This window comes from Mytilus galloprovincialis, chromosome 3 (assembly GCF_965363235.1).
Source record: "Mytilus galloprovincialis chromosome 3, xbMytGall1.hap1.1, whole genome shotgun sequence".
Lineage (NCBI taxonomy): Eukaryota > Metazoa > Mollusca > Bivalvia > Mytilida > Mytilidae > Mytilus > Mytilus galloprovincialis.
The window spans coordinates 60,687,416-60,705,079 of record NC_134840.1 but is presented as its reverse complement, the minus strand read 5'-3'; the positions used below and the strand labels follow the sequence as shown (position 1 = coordinate 60,705,079).

The 17,664-nt window shown below is 34.3% G+C and overlaps 2 protein-coding genes across 2 annotated transcripts in view; one reads left to right on the top strand and one right to left on the bottom strand.

Annotated features, from left to right (window-relative positions):
* Positions 1-16,378, bottom strand: part of LOC143068528 (uncharacterized) — a 42,585-nt gene extending 26,207 nt beyond the window's left edge. The window contains exon 1 of the mRNA XM_076242660.1: positions 16,248-16,378. Within this exon, the coding sequence (XP_076098775.1) occupies positions 16,248-16,355 (108 nt within the window). The 5' untranslated portion in view covers positions 16,356-16,378. The remainder of the gene's footprint in view (positions 1-16,247) is intronic.
* Positions 7,408-9,188, top strand: LOC143068526 (uncharacterized). Its single transcript, XM_076242657.1, has 2 exons — positions 7,408-7,436; positions 7,797-9,188. Exon 2 carries the CDS (start codon positions 7,803-7,805, stop codon positions 9,042-9,044), a length of 1,242 nt encoding a protein of 413 aa, XP_076098772.1. The 5' UTR covers positions 7,408-7,436; positions 7,797-7,802; the 3' UTR covers positions 9,045-9,188.
* Positions 16,379-17,664: the final 1,286 nt, after the last annotated feature.

Below are 17,664 nucleotides of genomic sequence, written 5' to 3'. Positions count from 1 at the left end.
CTTATAAGTGTGATTTTTGCGACAAACAATTTACTTTTCACGCTTCTTACACTTCTCATCGTAGAATTCACACTAACGAAAAGCCATACACATGTAGTTTATGTACCAAATCATTCACACAATTGTCAACTTTGAAACATCACCTACATGTGCACTCTGGTGAACCTCGGTATAAGTGTAGAGAATGTGGTGAAACGTTTGGCAGGTACACTTATCTTCAAAAGCACCGACTAGAATGTATATACCATATAGAGCATAGACAATAAGTTGGGAATGAATTTATTTCGGTTATATGAATGTTCTTAATGTTGTTATGACTTCGTCATCTAATAATGTCATTTGTGATTTCTAATATTAAAGCCGTTTTAGTTTCCATTCCATATTATTTAGTCATTTATTTATAGTATTTGCAATACATCACATTATTAAACACAGCATATATCTGACACCTACAAATCATTGCGGTATGAAAATATAACACACGAGATAAATTATTTATTGTACAATCAACAAAACAATCAAACAAACCGAGCTGTGTAATATAATAACGTATGTTGGTGTAAACGAATTAAATTTTGCTTTGAGTATTATCACGTAACTTCCAAATGGGACATACAAGATATCTGCTTGGTTTTCCCCACAGGGACTCGGTTAGCAGATTAAAATTTTGTAAATCAATGTTTTTAATTTATTTTTTATTATTTCCTGTCTATTTGCATTACTATATTAACGTATTTAACGTTGCCTTCACTATTTCTTTGTTTTCTGGCAATGTGCAGTTTACTATCCATATCCATATACTGAAAAAAACCTAAAGGGATCTAAGTCGCCATCTTGAATTGCCTTCCCTACTTTAGATAAAAAATAATTAAAAATATTAATAAATTACTATATACCTTACAACAGCCCTCATTTTCTTCCGAAATTATTCTTCTATCACATGCATATTTTGATTTGTGGATTAACAGAACCCTTACGCAGTTTCAGTTGCATTCGTGTCAGAATATTCAAATTTCCCGGCGAAAGCAACGTATCATTCGGAAACTTCCAGGTTGATGCGTTTACTACAACGATAAACCCTTATAAACAGACGAGTGCTGTCCCCTAACTTCATATCTACGCCACACCAAGATATCCTTCATATAAATTAAATATCAAACAAAAATGTCTTTGAACAGTTAGTGCATGTATTATTCCAATATCAGATTATCCTCCTATCCTTCCGCCCATTGAAAATATCAAATGATTGTCCCAAACTATCGGGTTGTATTTCTGAGATCTTCTGACATCGTCCTGATATTTTTCAAATCATGGATTTATGCAGTACAACACTTATATAATCAGAGGAGTATGTATGTATATGGAAAAGGGGCCTACTGATTGAACTTCATACATGCATGTATGATAAGTTAATATACTTTTTCAAAGTATTACTCCAAGTTGACCTACCAACCGGCCCTCCCCCTTTTTTATATCCTGGTACTGTTAGTAAACCTTATAAATCCCATTGAACGTGTCAATATTTTAAGTAACTTCTTCATTTTATTGATGTGTCTACGAAAAAGTCAATGATTTATGTTACCCCGTTTGAAGAAAGGTTCTATTCGTTAACATGGTTAATAATTTTGCGCTCGATATGTAATAATAAATCAGGGGACAGCACTCGTCTGTTTATAAGGATTTATCTTTGTAGTAAACGCATCAACCTGGAAGTTTCCGAATGATACGTTGCTTTCGCCGGGAAATTTGAATATTCTGACACGAATGCAACTGAAACTGCGTAAGGGTTCTGTTAATCCACAAATCAAAATATGCATGTGATAGAAGAATAATTTCAGAAATAAATTAGGGCTGTTGTAAGGTATATAGTAATTTATTAATATTTTTAATTATTTTTTATCTAAAGTAGGGAAGGCAATTCAAGATGGCGACTTAGATCCCTTTAGGTTTTTTCAGTATATGGATATGGATAGTAAACTGCACATTGCCAGAAAACAAAGAAATAGTGAAGGCAACGTTAAATACGTTAATATAGTAATGCAAATTGACAGGAAATAATAAAAAATAAATTAAAAGCATTGATTTACAAAATTTTAATCTGCTAACCGAGTCCCTGTGGTTTTCCCCTCTGAAGCCGAGACTACAAAGTCAACAAGGACCATGAAAATGCAGCCAATATCAAGTAAACCATGACGGTCACAGGCACTCGTCTCAGAAAAAAATTCCTATATACCTTTATATAACACTATTCACAGGCACTCGTCTCAAAAAAATTCCTATATATCTTTATATAACACAAGGTACTTAACTCGCGATTTAGAAAAATGTCAGGCGGTGACGAAATTCCGTTATATGCCGATTTCTCGGCTGTCAACCCAACTACTGAAAACTTGTTATTTTGTAAATCTACATTAATTTATCTTCCCAATGGTGTGAAACACGCCTACTTTTGTTGTCGGAATCATCCGTAGCAATCCTACCCAAGGATGTCAATCGTAATTCTGAGACGAGTACCTGTGATGACGGTAGGACGTATCCACCTTGCAATCATTTGAAATCACAGTATCTTCAAAAAGCGGATCTGATTACTCACTTGATCGTTGACCAACAAACAAAAGGCACTTGTCTCAGATTTAAAAAAAAAAAAAATTAATATAACACTATATAGGATCCCCCACCCGAGACAAGTGCCTGTGCAACAAACCATGAAAATGTCAATTCCAATTTATATAACACCGGACAGACAGGTACACATTACAATCATTCCAAAATAATATTACCGGACAGACACGAACACATTAAATCATTCCAAAATAATATTACTGGACAGACACGAACACATTACAATCATTCCAAAATAGTATTTCCGGACAGACACGAACACATTACAATCAATCCAAAATAATGTTACCAGACAGACACGAACACATTCCAAAATAATGTTACCGGACAGACACGAACACATTACAATCATTCCAAAATAATATTACCGGACAGACACGAACACATTACAATCATTCCAAAATAATATTACCGTACAGACACGAACACATTACAATCATTCCAAAATGATGTTACCGGACAGACACGAACACATTACAATCATTCCAAAATAATATTACCGGACAGACACGAACACATTACAATCATTCCAAAATGATATTACCAGACAGACACAAACACATTTCAATCATTCCAAAATTATGTTACCATACAGACACAAACACATTACGAACACATTACAATCATTCCAAAATAGTGTTACCGGACAGACACGTACACATTACAATCATTCCAAAATAATATTACCGGACAGACACGAACACATTACAATCATTCCAAAATAATGTAACCGGACAGACAAGAACACATTACAATCATTCCAAAATAGTGTTACTGGACAGACACGAACACATTACAATCATTCCAAAATAATATTACCGGACAGACACGAACACATGACAATCATTCCAAAATAATATGACCATACAGACACGAACACATTACAATCATTCCAAAATAATATTACCGGACAGACACGAACACATTTCAATCATTCCAAAATTATGTTACCGGACAGACACGAACACATTACAATCATTCCAAAACAATGTAACCGGACAGACACGAACACATTACAATCATTCCAATATAATGTAACCGGACAGACACGAACACATTACAATCATTCCAAAATAATATTACCGTACAGACACGAACACATTACAATCATTCCAAAATAATATTACCGGACAGACACAAACACATTACAATCATTCCAAAATAATGTTACCGGACAGACACGAACACATTACAATCATTCCAAAATAATGTTACCGAACAGACACAAACACATTACAATCATTCCAAAATAATGTTACTGGACAGACACGTACACATTTCAATCATTCCAAAATAATGGTACCAGACAGACACCAACACATTACAATCATTCCAAAATAATATTACCGGACAGACACGAACACATTACAATCATTCCAAAATAGTGTTACCGGACAGACACAAACACATTACAATCATTCCAAAATAATATTACCGGACAGACATGAACACATTACAATCATTCCAAAATAATGTAACTGGACAGACACGAACACATTACAATCATTCCAAAATAATGTAACCGGACAGACACGAACATATTAAATCATTCCAAAATAATATTACTGGACAGACACGAACACATTACAATCATTCCAAAATAGTATTTCCGGACAGACACGAACACATTACAATAGTTCCAAAATATTATTACCAGACAGACACGAACACATTACAATCATTCCAAAATAATGTTACTGGAGAGACACGAACACATTACAATCATTCCAAAATAATGTAACCGGACAGACACGAACACATTACAATCATTCCAATATAATGTAACCGGACAGACACGAACACATTACAATCATTCCAAAATAATATTACCGTACAGACACGAACACATTACAATCATTCCAAAATAATATTACCGGACAGACACAAACACATTACAATCATTCCAAAATAATGTTACCAGACAGACACGAACACATTACAATCATTCCAAAATAATGTTACCGAACAGACACGAACACATTACAATCATTCCAAAATAATGTTACTGGACAGACACGTACACATTTCAATCATTCCAAAATAATGTTACCAGACAGACACCAACACATTACAATCATTCCAAAATAATATTACCGGACAGACACGAACACATTACAATCATTCCAAAATAGTGTTACCGGACAGACACAAACACATTACAATCATTCCAAAATAATATTACCGGACAGACATGAACACATTACAATCATTCCAAAATAATGTAACTGGACAGACACGAACACATTACAATCATTCCAAAATAATGTAACCGGACAGACACGAACATATTAAATCATTCCAAAATAATATTACTGGACAGACACGAACACATTACAATCATTCCAAAATAGTATTTCCGGACAGACACGAACACATTACAATAATTCCAAAATATTATTACCAGACAGACACGAACACATTACAATCATTCCAAAATAATATTACCGAACAGATACGAACACATTACAATCATTCGATACACCGACACTGGCATAGTCAGTATCATTATCATCAACCAAAACCAAAATCATGAAAATGAGATAATAGTCATACGAACCCTGCCATCCAAACGGACAAGTACACCATTTTTCCATTTATCAAATATTGTTGACCTATAATTGCTAAAGTATTTGAAAAACGGATCTTATTTTAAATGCGTGGCTTTGAATAATAATGTCCGAAATTGGTGTAAATTCCGATTAAACCCTATCAGACGAGCATGCACACATTACAATCTTAATTTCACCAAAAATAAATGATTAATGGCGAAAACTCAAAGTTGGTCAATGAATCAAGAAATTACCTAAAGGTCAGATGCTTTGGTGGAAACTACAAATCATCAAGCATCTGTATACAAGTCCTAGTCATGTCTCGCTTGCGACAAAAGCGAGACAACCATTAACTTACTATGACTTATCAAATCCAATGTTTGAAGTTGTCTTGTGTTGAAAAAGGAATTAAATTTTGTGTGTATTCTTCAATCCAAACGCGGTAATACTTTTTTTTCTTTTAAGCTCATTTTTCCTTTCTTTTCTTGTCTTTTGATTGGGTGTGTCTTTCAGTGGCGGATCCAGGGGGGGGGGGTTCCGGGGGTGCGCACCCCCCGTTTATTTTTGCCGATCAATGCATTTGTATCGGGACATATGTTTTGCACCCCCCCCCCCCCTTTTGCCCTGGGTGCCCTGGGTTAGCACCCCCCCCTTTCGAAAATTCCTGCATCCGCCCCTGAACTTTAACACTTATATGAACAAAATAGTTCGGAACTGAACTTTGCAATAAGATTGCAAACTAAATGTGCCAAAACGGCACGAATGCTCCCAAAAGCATGAAGACATTTTTAAGAGGAAATTTGAGAATGAAAGTCTGAATCACTGTTATTTTTAAGTCTTCCCTCGTCATTTCTGCATAAAAAACATAAGTGCATGTAACCAAACGTGAACTAGTTTTGTAACTTAATCGCATTTATATAACCTAATAAATTTCTTCGCTGAGCTCTTCTGGATACGACCGCAGATATCAAACATTGAAAAGTTGGGGCCAAAATAGACACATTGTCCAAGCTTGATACATGTCTGAATTTGGATTGTAATTAAAATTTTGACACAAAATAGGTTTCTGACAGAATAACTGTAGCCAAGAACTTTAAATTGGTTAAACGATGTGAATTCAATATCAATGATTTGCTTTTGTGCAATACACTATGCTGTTGCGAATTAAATGAATAGCGAGTTTTTGATATTCTAGGTGTCAGTTGATCCCGGCCTGCCTCTATATCGGCAGCAATGCCATGCATCATCCTAGGCATTGTCACAGCTAGTTTTCCCTACAACATGTAAAGATCCCAACATCAGCTCCCATAGATGTAGTCGAGAGTCTTAGTGAAAAGAACATTAAACAGAACATGTTACAGTACACGAATATCAACCTATTTCTTGTTATAATAGATGTGTTGTTAGATACAAAAAATATACAAAGAGTAAATAGGTTAAAAAAATCAGAGACAAGCACCGGTGTTTATTATGACTGTCGAGGGGTGCTCTGTAAACGGAGGGATCTACGTACATACATACATACGACTGAATCTTCGAACACCAAAGAAGAAAACGATGAAACATACCACTGACATTCTAATATTTAGTAAGCCGCCAAGATCTACCAAAATAAAAGAATTGTTTACGGTCAAATTATTGAAAACTTAATTTAATTAAAATCGCCTAACACACCTGTTAATCCGCTTTAATTGGATATATGAAACGTTAAATAAACATAGATGTGTCATAATTACCTAATTGGACCGTTAGTTGACTAGGAACCATTTTTGGAGAAAATGTGTATCATAAACGGATGAACTGACATACTGGTAAGTTTTAGAAAAATGCATATAAAATTTCATACAAACATTTTTTGGATATAACTAGTATACTTAAATGTTTTCTTGTTTTAAGTCAACTGTAATCATGGTAATGTGTTCACGCTACTATAACTAGTACCCGGTATACTTAGATGTTTTCTTGGTTTAAGTCAACTGTAATCATGGTAATGTGTTCACGCTACTAGTTTTTAGTGTGTCATTGGGTTGATGTCTCATTAATAGTCACACATATAACGTTACTTTTAAACCTGGACATGTCGCAAAAGTATTAAAAATCCCGTGAAAAAGTATTTATTACATAATCTTCTTTATATTAGAAGTAAATATTGTATATTGTATCGGTTTGATCGCTGGTCAAGTTTAAATTTGCCAGTATTCGGCCCCTGATAAGTTTTATTTACTTTGTTTGTAAGGTAAACATGGTAAACAGACCTGTATACTGGTAAGTAAGTTTACAAGCTTTATTATAGAGTTAAAAGACCTTTACTGGTAAGACATTATTTAAGTTACATGTACCATATATATTTGACAAAAACGAGAATTATGCTGCACGTAAATAAGTTATGTATGTAACTGCACATTATGGAGAACATAACAAGCAAATAGCCTAGCCATTCCTGTAAAAAAAAGTTGACTACTAGTATCCGTCATTAACCTAGGCAGCAAACCTACTGTAACTTTTGGAGTGCCGCTCTAATTTTAAAATCTGGTATTTTATGTTTTTGTTTCCATTCATTCACTTCTCCTACATTGCTAATCATCTGAATTTTGATTGTTATTTTGTGCTTTTATCATTTTACAGGACAGGATGACGTTAAGTAAGGACTGTGAAAGTTACATCATAAAAGATCCTGAGTATTATGAAATCATGGAGGACGAAATACCAATAGAGGATGACATTCCCGTAAACGAAAATTGTAAAAGGTTATTTTATAATGTCAAACAAGAGAATATTAATGGAAAACATGTCGTTTATACGGTCCAGGAATCGGAAGAGCCCGACGTATATGACATTGACAATCAAACACCGCCTGATTATGATTACAGAGATTTTATTGCGACCAATAGGAAACAAGTGAACAATTTAAAGTATCGGAGAAGGCATAGTCTCCGGAAGTTTTCGGGCACTATGATACAAAAACAGCTGTCACATGCTGCAGAATCAGTAAAACTAAAAAAGAAGATGTCCGAACACAAAATTGAAAAATATTATGAGCTTGATACTCAAATAAAACAACCAACAGAAGATAAAACGAGGGAATGTGAAATTTGCTTCAGGACTTTTTTGAAAAGAAGCAACTTAAAAAGACACATGGCTGTCCATGCAAATGAACCGGTTTCCATTAGAACATTTAAGAATAAGGTTTGTGGCAAAACATTTGGGGAGAGAAGCAATCATCAAAGTTCAAAAACTCACAATCATAAAATAAAAGAGGATCTGAAGAAGTTCAGATGTAAACTGTGTGGAAAACAAGAGTCGAATAAGAGAGATTTTGCCAGTCATATGAGAGTTCATACAGGCGAGCGACCTTTTCAGTGTGATCTGTGTCATCTCACCTTTAAACAAAAGAGTGGTCTCAGACGACACACTAGCGTCCACACTGGAGAATTTTTATACAAAGGGAAGCCTATCCAGTGTGAAATATGTGGACGTTTTTTTGGACAAAACCAGCAGTTAACACGCCATATGAAATGTCACAATCCATCATCTACGAGAGAATACAAATGCGGTCACTGTCCAAAAGAGTTCAACGAAAAGCACCATCTTGTACGACACGTTCGCTTACATACTGGTGAAAAACCCTATAAATGTGATTTTTGCGACCAAAGATTTACTTTTCACGCTGTTTACGCCAATCATCGAAGGATTCACACGAAAGAGAAACCTTATACGTGTGGTTTGTGTGACAAATCATTTACACAAAGGTCAACATTGGACTTACACATGCATGTGCACTCTGGAGAACCTCGTTATAAGTGTAAAGTATGTGGAGAAAAATTTGGTCAGCACCATCGTCTGAAAAAGCACAAACTACAATTAAATCATTGAAGATTTATGTATTTTAAAGCAAATTTTAGCTAAGTGTTGTGACTTAGGATTCGCTGTCTACTAGTATCATCCGCGCATTAAATCTGTGATAGTAACCTTTCACTTTTCTTAGCTTTGTCATTAAAGACTCATCATCAGTTGTCAGTTATTAATATGTATTTATACAATAGTGTTAAGATAACAGAATAGACAAGAATCCGAGAGTATTGCATGGATACATAGTCCCATGCCGGTTAAAAATTAGCTGTACTCGGAACAAAATGCTAACTTTATCTATGACTTGTCATGTAAACTATAAAACAAAACAAACAAATATCAACTCAATATCTTCAAGCTTGACGAAAAAAATTTGGTAAACTGATTTTTTTTAAAGTCCAAGGACCATATACATTTTAAAAAGAAAAGCACGTTACTAAAGATAAAGAGCTTTTTGTCAATCATTAATAATGGTTCCCAACAGGCTAATTTATGCCAAAGGTATATTCAAACACTTAAAGAAGAAAATCAGTAATGTTGGTTCCCAATAAGCTTATTTATACCAAAGGTATATTCAAATCCATAAGTCGAAGACAAACTGACAACACCATGTATAGAACAAAATTAGACCAAAGACTCAAATGTCATTTTACACCTTATACAATAATATCAATAAAGCAAATAAACAATAAACAACTTAGGTATTTAGGTGGTATATAGTATATCAGACTTCTTGGTAAACGATGTGCCCAGGATACTGTTATTAAATAAATTATTTGCAAAGATGCAGTTGAGATAACCCTAATGCCGCGTAATATATGACTGCTGCTGGAATCTTTCAATATCTGAACGTCAGTATTTTATCTAGCTTCCGAGTGTAGTAAACATATACACATCATCAGTACACAAACCTCCTACAGCACGTACATATGAATAGTTGATTAATGACAAACAAATCAAAGAGTAGCAGACTTCGAAGGATTCCATCAATACTCTATATAAATTGATTCACTTACGAGTATTGAATGCAGTTGGTTAATTAATAAAACATATTGATTGATGTGTGGAATGTTTCTGAGTGTGTATAAGATATCAAGTGCTACAGTATGGTGGAGGAGAAATAAGTGTATCTTATTTACACGATTAAGGTATGTCTTTATCTTTTAACGAAAGGCAGTATTAATCAGTCTCTGTTTTCATTCAATGCATATTTACAAAACTATGCCCACTAAAAGTTTATAAGGGTAACAGAGCTCAGCAATGTGGGGCGATATTAAATTCACTACCACCACCGATTGCAAAGAAATACCGAAAACTCAAAAGTCATCAATATATAACCCGATTCCACAAAGCAAACATAATTTACACATGTTAAGGCGGAAATGCTGGGGACGGACATCAAGATGACGATAGATTCAAGGGTTATCGATAATAACTGATACACGGAAACACAACAACTAAAATTAATATAGCATGTATAGTATCGCTATAGTAGTAAGCCGAACTTAATAAGTACTTGTATGAAAACATCATATCAATCGTTTACTAGTAATATATATTATATAGAAATAAGGAAGATATTTGATAGGGTTGCATGCCAGTACGTGGGACAACTATCCCTGAAGACCAACGCAAAACATGTGAATGATTAGACTCACGGGGCGGGATTTCAACCCTCCCATTTATTTGTGGCTATGGTACATAATAACACAACGCAAGCATAAACTAAAACCCATTTAGGCAGCAACCATTTGATTTTCGGGGGGGGGGGATATGGGTTTTTTTTGGAGAAAAAGTTTGTTTCAAGTTTTTGGAGAAAAAAATAATTTGTTTATGATTCTGAGAAAAAAAAATTGGTTGTTTCACCCTCAGCTGCCACTATATATGTAATGCTAAAATTGAAAGAAAATAATAGTTTTCGACTTGTCGCGAAAAAAAAATAGATTGTTTTTCGCTGCCTTACAAAATACTAATTCATTGGTACAAGACACAAAAACAAATGACACAAGTCACACAACCACACAACGTAACGATCTTAAAAAATACTTGCAGTTATTGAAAGTAAGTTCAATAACCAATTTCAACAATAATAAATGGAACCTATGTTATCAATATTTCATATTTTTATCCTTTATTAGTGTTCAATAAAAAAAAAATGAAATGGCTTCCGAGGAACACAGCAAATCTTATACGTTGAATTGGGTACTTATAATTTGGTTTGTGAGAATAAAGATATATATATATATATAAAATATTTCCTCGAAGGTCAGTTATCTGTCGTGAATCTAAGCCGCACACCAAAAGTGTTTTCTAACTTTAACTTTTAATAACCCGTAAAGGATAAATGCGGCTTTATTTTTTTAAATCTGCGATATTCGTGTTTTTTGTTTCTGGTTTTCCCGAATCTTAATTGTAATTTTATGCTATTTTCATTTCACAGGATGTTTTGAAACACATGAATTATGGCTTGTATTAAAGACGATGGAAATTACGTTATAAAAGATCCTGAGTTTTATGAAATAAATGAGGACGAGATACCGATAGAAGACGAAATAACCGCAAATGAAAATTGTGCAAGGTTATTTTATCATGTCAAACAAGAGTATATTAATGGAAAATATATCGTACATACAGTCCAGGCATCTGAAGAGCCCGACATGGACGACATTGATAACCAAATTCACCAAGATGATTATCACAGAGATTTAATCAAGACCAAGAGGAAAGATGTGAAATCGTATCGAAGAAAGCATGTTGGGTGTGACATTTGTCTCCGAAACTTTCCGGACAGGCGCACAATGATTCAACACCGCCTGTCACATGATGGTGAAAGAGCAAAACAAAAACAGAAAAAGTCAGAAAATAAAAATAAAAATAACCACAAGATAGGTCCAAAAATTAAAAAAACAAAAAGAGATAAAACTTTGGAATGTGACATATGCTTCAGAACCCTTTCAAGTAAAAGCAATTTAGAAAGACATATGGACGTTCATTTAAGGGAACCAGTTTACAATAGAACATTCAAGTGTCAGATCTGTGGTAAAACGTTTGGAAAGTTCAGTCGATATGAAAGTCATACACAAACTCACAACTCTGATATAAATAACGATAACAAATTTAGATGTGGAGTGTGTGGAAGGGTAGAAAAGGGCAAAAGAGATTTTGAAAACCACATGCGAGTCCATACAGGCACACGGCCTTATAACTGTGATATATGTGACCGCTCCTTCAAACAGAAGAGTCATCTGAGACGTCACAGTCGCGTTCACACTGGGGAATCTGCCTTATATAAATACAAGGGGAAAATTATCCAGTGTGATATATGTGACCGCTCCTTCAAACAGAAGAGTCACCTGAGACGTCACAGTCGCGTTCACACTGGAGAATCTGCCTTATACAAGGGGGAGATAATCCAGTGTGATATATGTGGACGAAATTTTGGACAAAACCATCAACTCATTCGTCATATGAAATGTCACTATCCCCCTACAAAGAAGGAATACAAATGCGACTACTGTCCAAAAGAGTTTACCGAAAAGCATCATCTTGTTCGACACGTTCGCCTACATACTGGTGAAAAACCTTATAAATGTGATACTTGTGACCGAAGTTTTACTTATCATGCTGCTTATACTTGTCATCGAAGAATTCATACAAAAGAAAAACCATACACGTGTAGTCTGTGTGACAAATCGTTTACACAACTGTCAACAATGAAGTTTCATATGCACGTGCACTCTGGTGAACCTCGTTATCAGTGTAAAGAATGCGGAAAAAAATTTGCGAAGCATTCTGATTTTAAAAAGCACAAACTAGAATGTAATCATTAAAATGTGAATTTTAAACGTTGATAAAATGTGACTGTGATTTACTTTTAAGTCCAATGGCAAATATTTCATTCAGGTTCAGGACTAGCTGAACAAATCTTAATCATATATTAAGATAGCACCATTTTAGTCACGTGTTTATTTTGCACGAAATACATAATATCCATATTTTCAACAGAGCATAAAGATTGATTGATTCTTACGTTCTTAATAATCTTACTTCAAATCTAATCCATTGTCCTATTTTTCCATGTTGATGGTATTATGTAAAGTGTAAAAATATTTTGATATAAATGGACACACTTATCATAGGCTAAAATAAAAAAAATACTTGAAATTTTGGTGTTTTTACTAAAGATTTTGTATACCAGTGATATCACCAGTCCCTGGTGCTCGCCATTTTATGCCACTATGAAACCAACAGTAGAATGACTTAATAAAGCAAGAAAGTCAACTTTTTTGGGGTTTACGATTGCTATAAAATGATTTTAACTGAGCTCAGTTTATATAAAAATGATGCATCTTCCGGCTCACCAATTCAGACAAGGATCAAATAAGGTGTCACGGTACAAAATGAAATAAGCACGTTATGCATGAATACGTCAAAAGATTTTTTGTTATTTTACTTTCATCAAAAATGCTTAACCCCAAATGCATAAGTATCTGAACACATAAAGAGCTTTGTTACCAAAAACAACCGAAAAATAATAAGTCAAATCAATCCAAGGACAACCTGTCTTAGAAACAAGATTTGTTTGAACATCAATGTTGAAAATTATAAACAACCTTGAGCGACATGGTCACTGAAATTTGGATTTGAATAGTAACCTTCTGAGTCTCTTCGAACACAATTTTAAGAAGCCACAATCATATAGGACAATCCGACATCTGTGTCAAAAGTTTAAAAAAAAAACCGGTAAAAATATGTTTTTTCGTGCATAGCATTACTGGTGTTTACTTATTATTTGGAAACTAGGTTTAGGTTTGTGTAATATCTTACATAATTTTGCAATTTGACGCCAGAAGTTTGATTTAGTTTAATTTCAAAGTACATATACCCTATAGATATTATTGTTTCATGCAGATTGGTCTCCGATGAGAAAATTTTGCACTAGACAAAGACCATGAAGATCCCACTTCGATTTATACAAAACTAGATTTGAATTTTGACTATTCCATAATGTGCATGTTCGTACCACGACCTTTCTATGGACCTTATAAGATCCTGTTACGATTTCGCTACGATAGTAACACGTTCTAGTCACGATCTTTCCGATCGCAATACTATATCAAGTAAAAGTAGAGATAACAACAGAAAGAGGTCGTGCAGTTTTCGTGACTAGGACGTACATTTAGTAGAATCGTAATTGAGGTCGTACTGAGGACGATTGTCTTCTTCTTCGTAGAATAATCGTAAAGACGCAGTGAAATCGGGATAGTCGCAGTTAAATCGTGTTAAGATTGCAGCAAAATATTTGCCATTGGATTCCCCGATTGCACCACGTTTCCAATACGATGCTTCTACGCCCATCCCGATCTTACTACGTCCTTTCTACGTTTCTAATACGACTAGGTTATGAATGTTCTGAACATGTTCAAAGTTGGCCGTGGACCTCCACGATCACGAAGACTTGGCAGCTTCTAAATACGACCTTACCACGATCTTTTTACGAGTTTCATAATTTTTCATAATTTCTGAGATCGTATAGTGGGATCTTGATCCTATTCACACGTGATTGGTGTACAATAGCGAGTTTCGATCGATCTGAATTTAAATCAGATTGACGATCTCGTTTAATATAACCATGCTTAATTTCTATATTTGTATCAATTTGTTATAATTGGTTACAATTCTCTCATTCGTTGACTGTTCATACAGATAATGCAGGCCCTGTCGACCATGGTTGTCACCGATAACATTTACCACGGCATATTCTTAGGCAGCGGACAGTGGATGTCCTTTCAAAGGCCACGATGTCAAATTCATAATCTCATCGCATTGCACTATAACCTCAGATTTAACATACATGTAGTATGTAATCTAAAAAATACTATTAATTCCACTATTTCGTACTTGATTACATCTTTAAGTTTCTATGAGTTGTATACATTGTTTCTAAGCGCGGATCTAGTAATGATCTTCTAATAGATTACAGAACAGGCCCACAAAACGTTGATAAGACACAAATTAGGGGAATGCAATTGCCGGTAAGACAAATATCTATATTGGAAATAAACACACAGGTCATCGGATGAGCTTCAACAATGAATAAAAAACCATAAAATTCACAAACTGAGCACTGCATTCAATGACATACTAGTAATTAAAAAAAAATGAAAACCACCAGTGTCCATGTTACTGCAGGCTCCTGGTTTCTGCCATAATTTATGTGATGCAAGGTGAATCATTATTTTAGTGCAGCTTAGTCCTAGTATCAGAATGTTGTACAACTAAAGCCTATAAGATTCTTAGATAAGGTTAAACAGCTAAAACTATCATATCCAATACAAACCATTTCAATGTATATACATATAAGAGGAATGCTGAACTCAAAGTAACCCCAGTTTCGTTCAGATCGTCCACATCTCTTGTGTACTAATCCTTGATCAATTCCCTGTGATGCATAACAGCCTTCTTATACACCTATTTTATGTGAGCTTATAATTTTATCTACCAAAATTTTTAAAAAAATGATGTGGAAAGGTTATTTTCACAGAAGATCAAAGATTTAAAATAGGCTAAAACACAAAAGAAAACGTTAATAGTAGTGTTAGTTTACACGTAAACAAACAGACAACTTGATGTGACAAGAAACAAAGCTTAATGGAACTTTCCTTTTTCTCCATTTCAGAGTAACACTGTATGGTACATGCACAAGCAGTGGATTCTGTTTTCTTACAGAGTAAAACAATACATTGTACCTACCTGTTTGTGGTTGTTATCTGTAGTTACACACAGCCTCTTAAATTTAAGCCTCTAGACTATTCAAAAAAATCTTTTCGAATATATTATTACTTGTTTGTTCTAATCTGATTGAAGTTTCAATCCTGGATATGCAAATTTTACAACTAAATGCCAACTTCATTTTAAATTGTTTTCAGAGGTCGGGATTGTGAGGCGGGGGGAGGGGGGCAGACACACCCCTTTAGTGGGAAACATTTGGTCGATTACTTACAGAATCACTGAGGCATGGCTGGATCGAGCGGGCACCCTCATGGGCAGTAAGTGGGCACCCCTTATAAAAATTCTGGTTCCTCCACTGGTCTGGTCAACAGGTCAAACTGTGACAGAACTGAACGTTCAAACGATTTAAATTGTTTGCAGTCAGGTTTCCATCTCGTAGTTTGTCACGTCTAGAATCTTATCTTACTTTAACTACATGATTTAGTAAACACCTACCTGAGAAGTAACCGTTCTTTTGCTGCCCATTGTCCGCGTGGATTTGTTTACAAAAATCTCTGTCAATGTTGATATTTCGTAGGAAAGATCACACGCTTTTTCAAACATTTATGTGATTACAGTAATAAAATATGAGTCGTCATGTATAAGGAGACGAGCGTGTTCCGAAAAACAGTTTTGATTTAGCTTGATTTGTTGGGGACTGTGACCAACTTGAATATGATGCAAGTTACTTTTTTGTCTCATTAATTACAATAAAGTACAGGTATGTTCATATTCCAACAGAGATTACTATAAAATGTGTTTTAATAATCTTAGCATTCCAATAATTTTTAAGTCACATTAAATTTCAAAATACAAACACTTTTAGTTAATTGAATTTGGTCAAAGTTCCTTTTACTATTTATGCTCACAAACGTTGGCTTTGTAAAAAAAAAAAAAAAAAACGATTCGAGAGACATTAGCTGGAAAGTTTGTTGTCAGGTTTCTGGGGTGTTTTTTTCTCAAAGATACATGTATGTATCAATCTAATCAAAATATAAATCTCTTATCAGAGATTTCGTTATTCTCATATGACGCAAGTTACCGGATGGATCTTTATTTTAATATGATGTGTAAATTTCTTTGATATCTCAAAATTTGATCTCTTTGATCCTTGCCGTATAAAAAAATAACACAATATTAGAGCCCCCCCTTTTTTTTCCCTGTTTGTGGTTTGAATAATTTGCTGACACAATACTTATAGACTTAAATTGTTTATAGAAACAAAGAATAATAAATCTTAGCCACTAGAAGAAACTTCACAGATTCACAGAAAAGAAAAAAAAATATTGTTAATTTCTCTATCATAAATTCACAACTAAGATGCTCGCAAAATAAAATGAAACAAAAACATTAAGATGTACTATATACTAAGATGTAAAAGATATCATCCTCATTATACAATAATGGTATGACACAGTTGGATAAATCAACAACACTCTTATATGAAAAGTTAATGGGGGATAAAACCCGATCAAAACATGGGATAATTTCCCGGCTATTGCAAAATCTAATCATAAACTTGTTAGAGGAAGAACTTTACTTCCGATAAATGTATGTCAGCTATCCCCATTATGATTGAAGGTGCAAAGCTAAGCAAGCAGATAATGCATGAATGTGACCGAGATATTCAAGGAAAAAATACACGCTAGGAGCTCGAGATGGTTTGGCTGAATTTAAATCCGTCAAAATAATTATTTCTTAGAAAAATTTGTCATCTCTGTTTGATAGATCGTTGTGTCCAGTTACAAGTTGTACATGCAATTTTTCCAAGACCTGTTTTAAACATCCTTTTAATATCTGCACTTTCTGAAGTAGGGATCAACTTTTATTTGAATTATTTAAAAGTGATTTTGCTGACAGTCATTGGTTATAT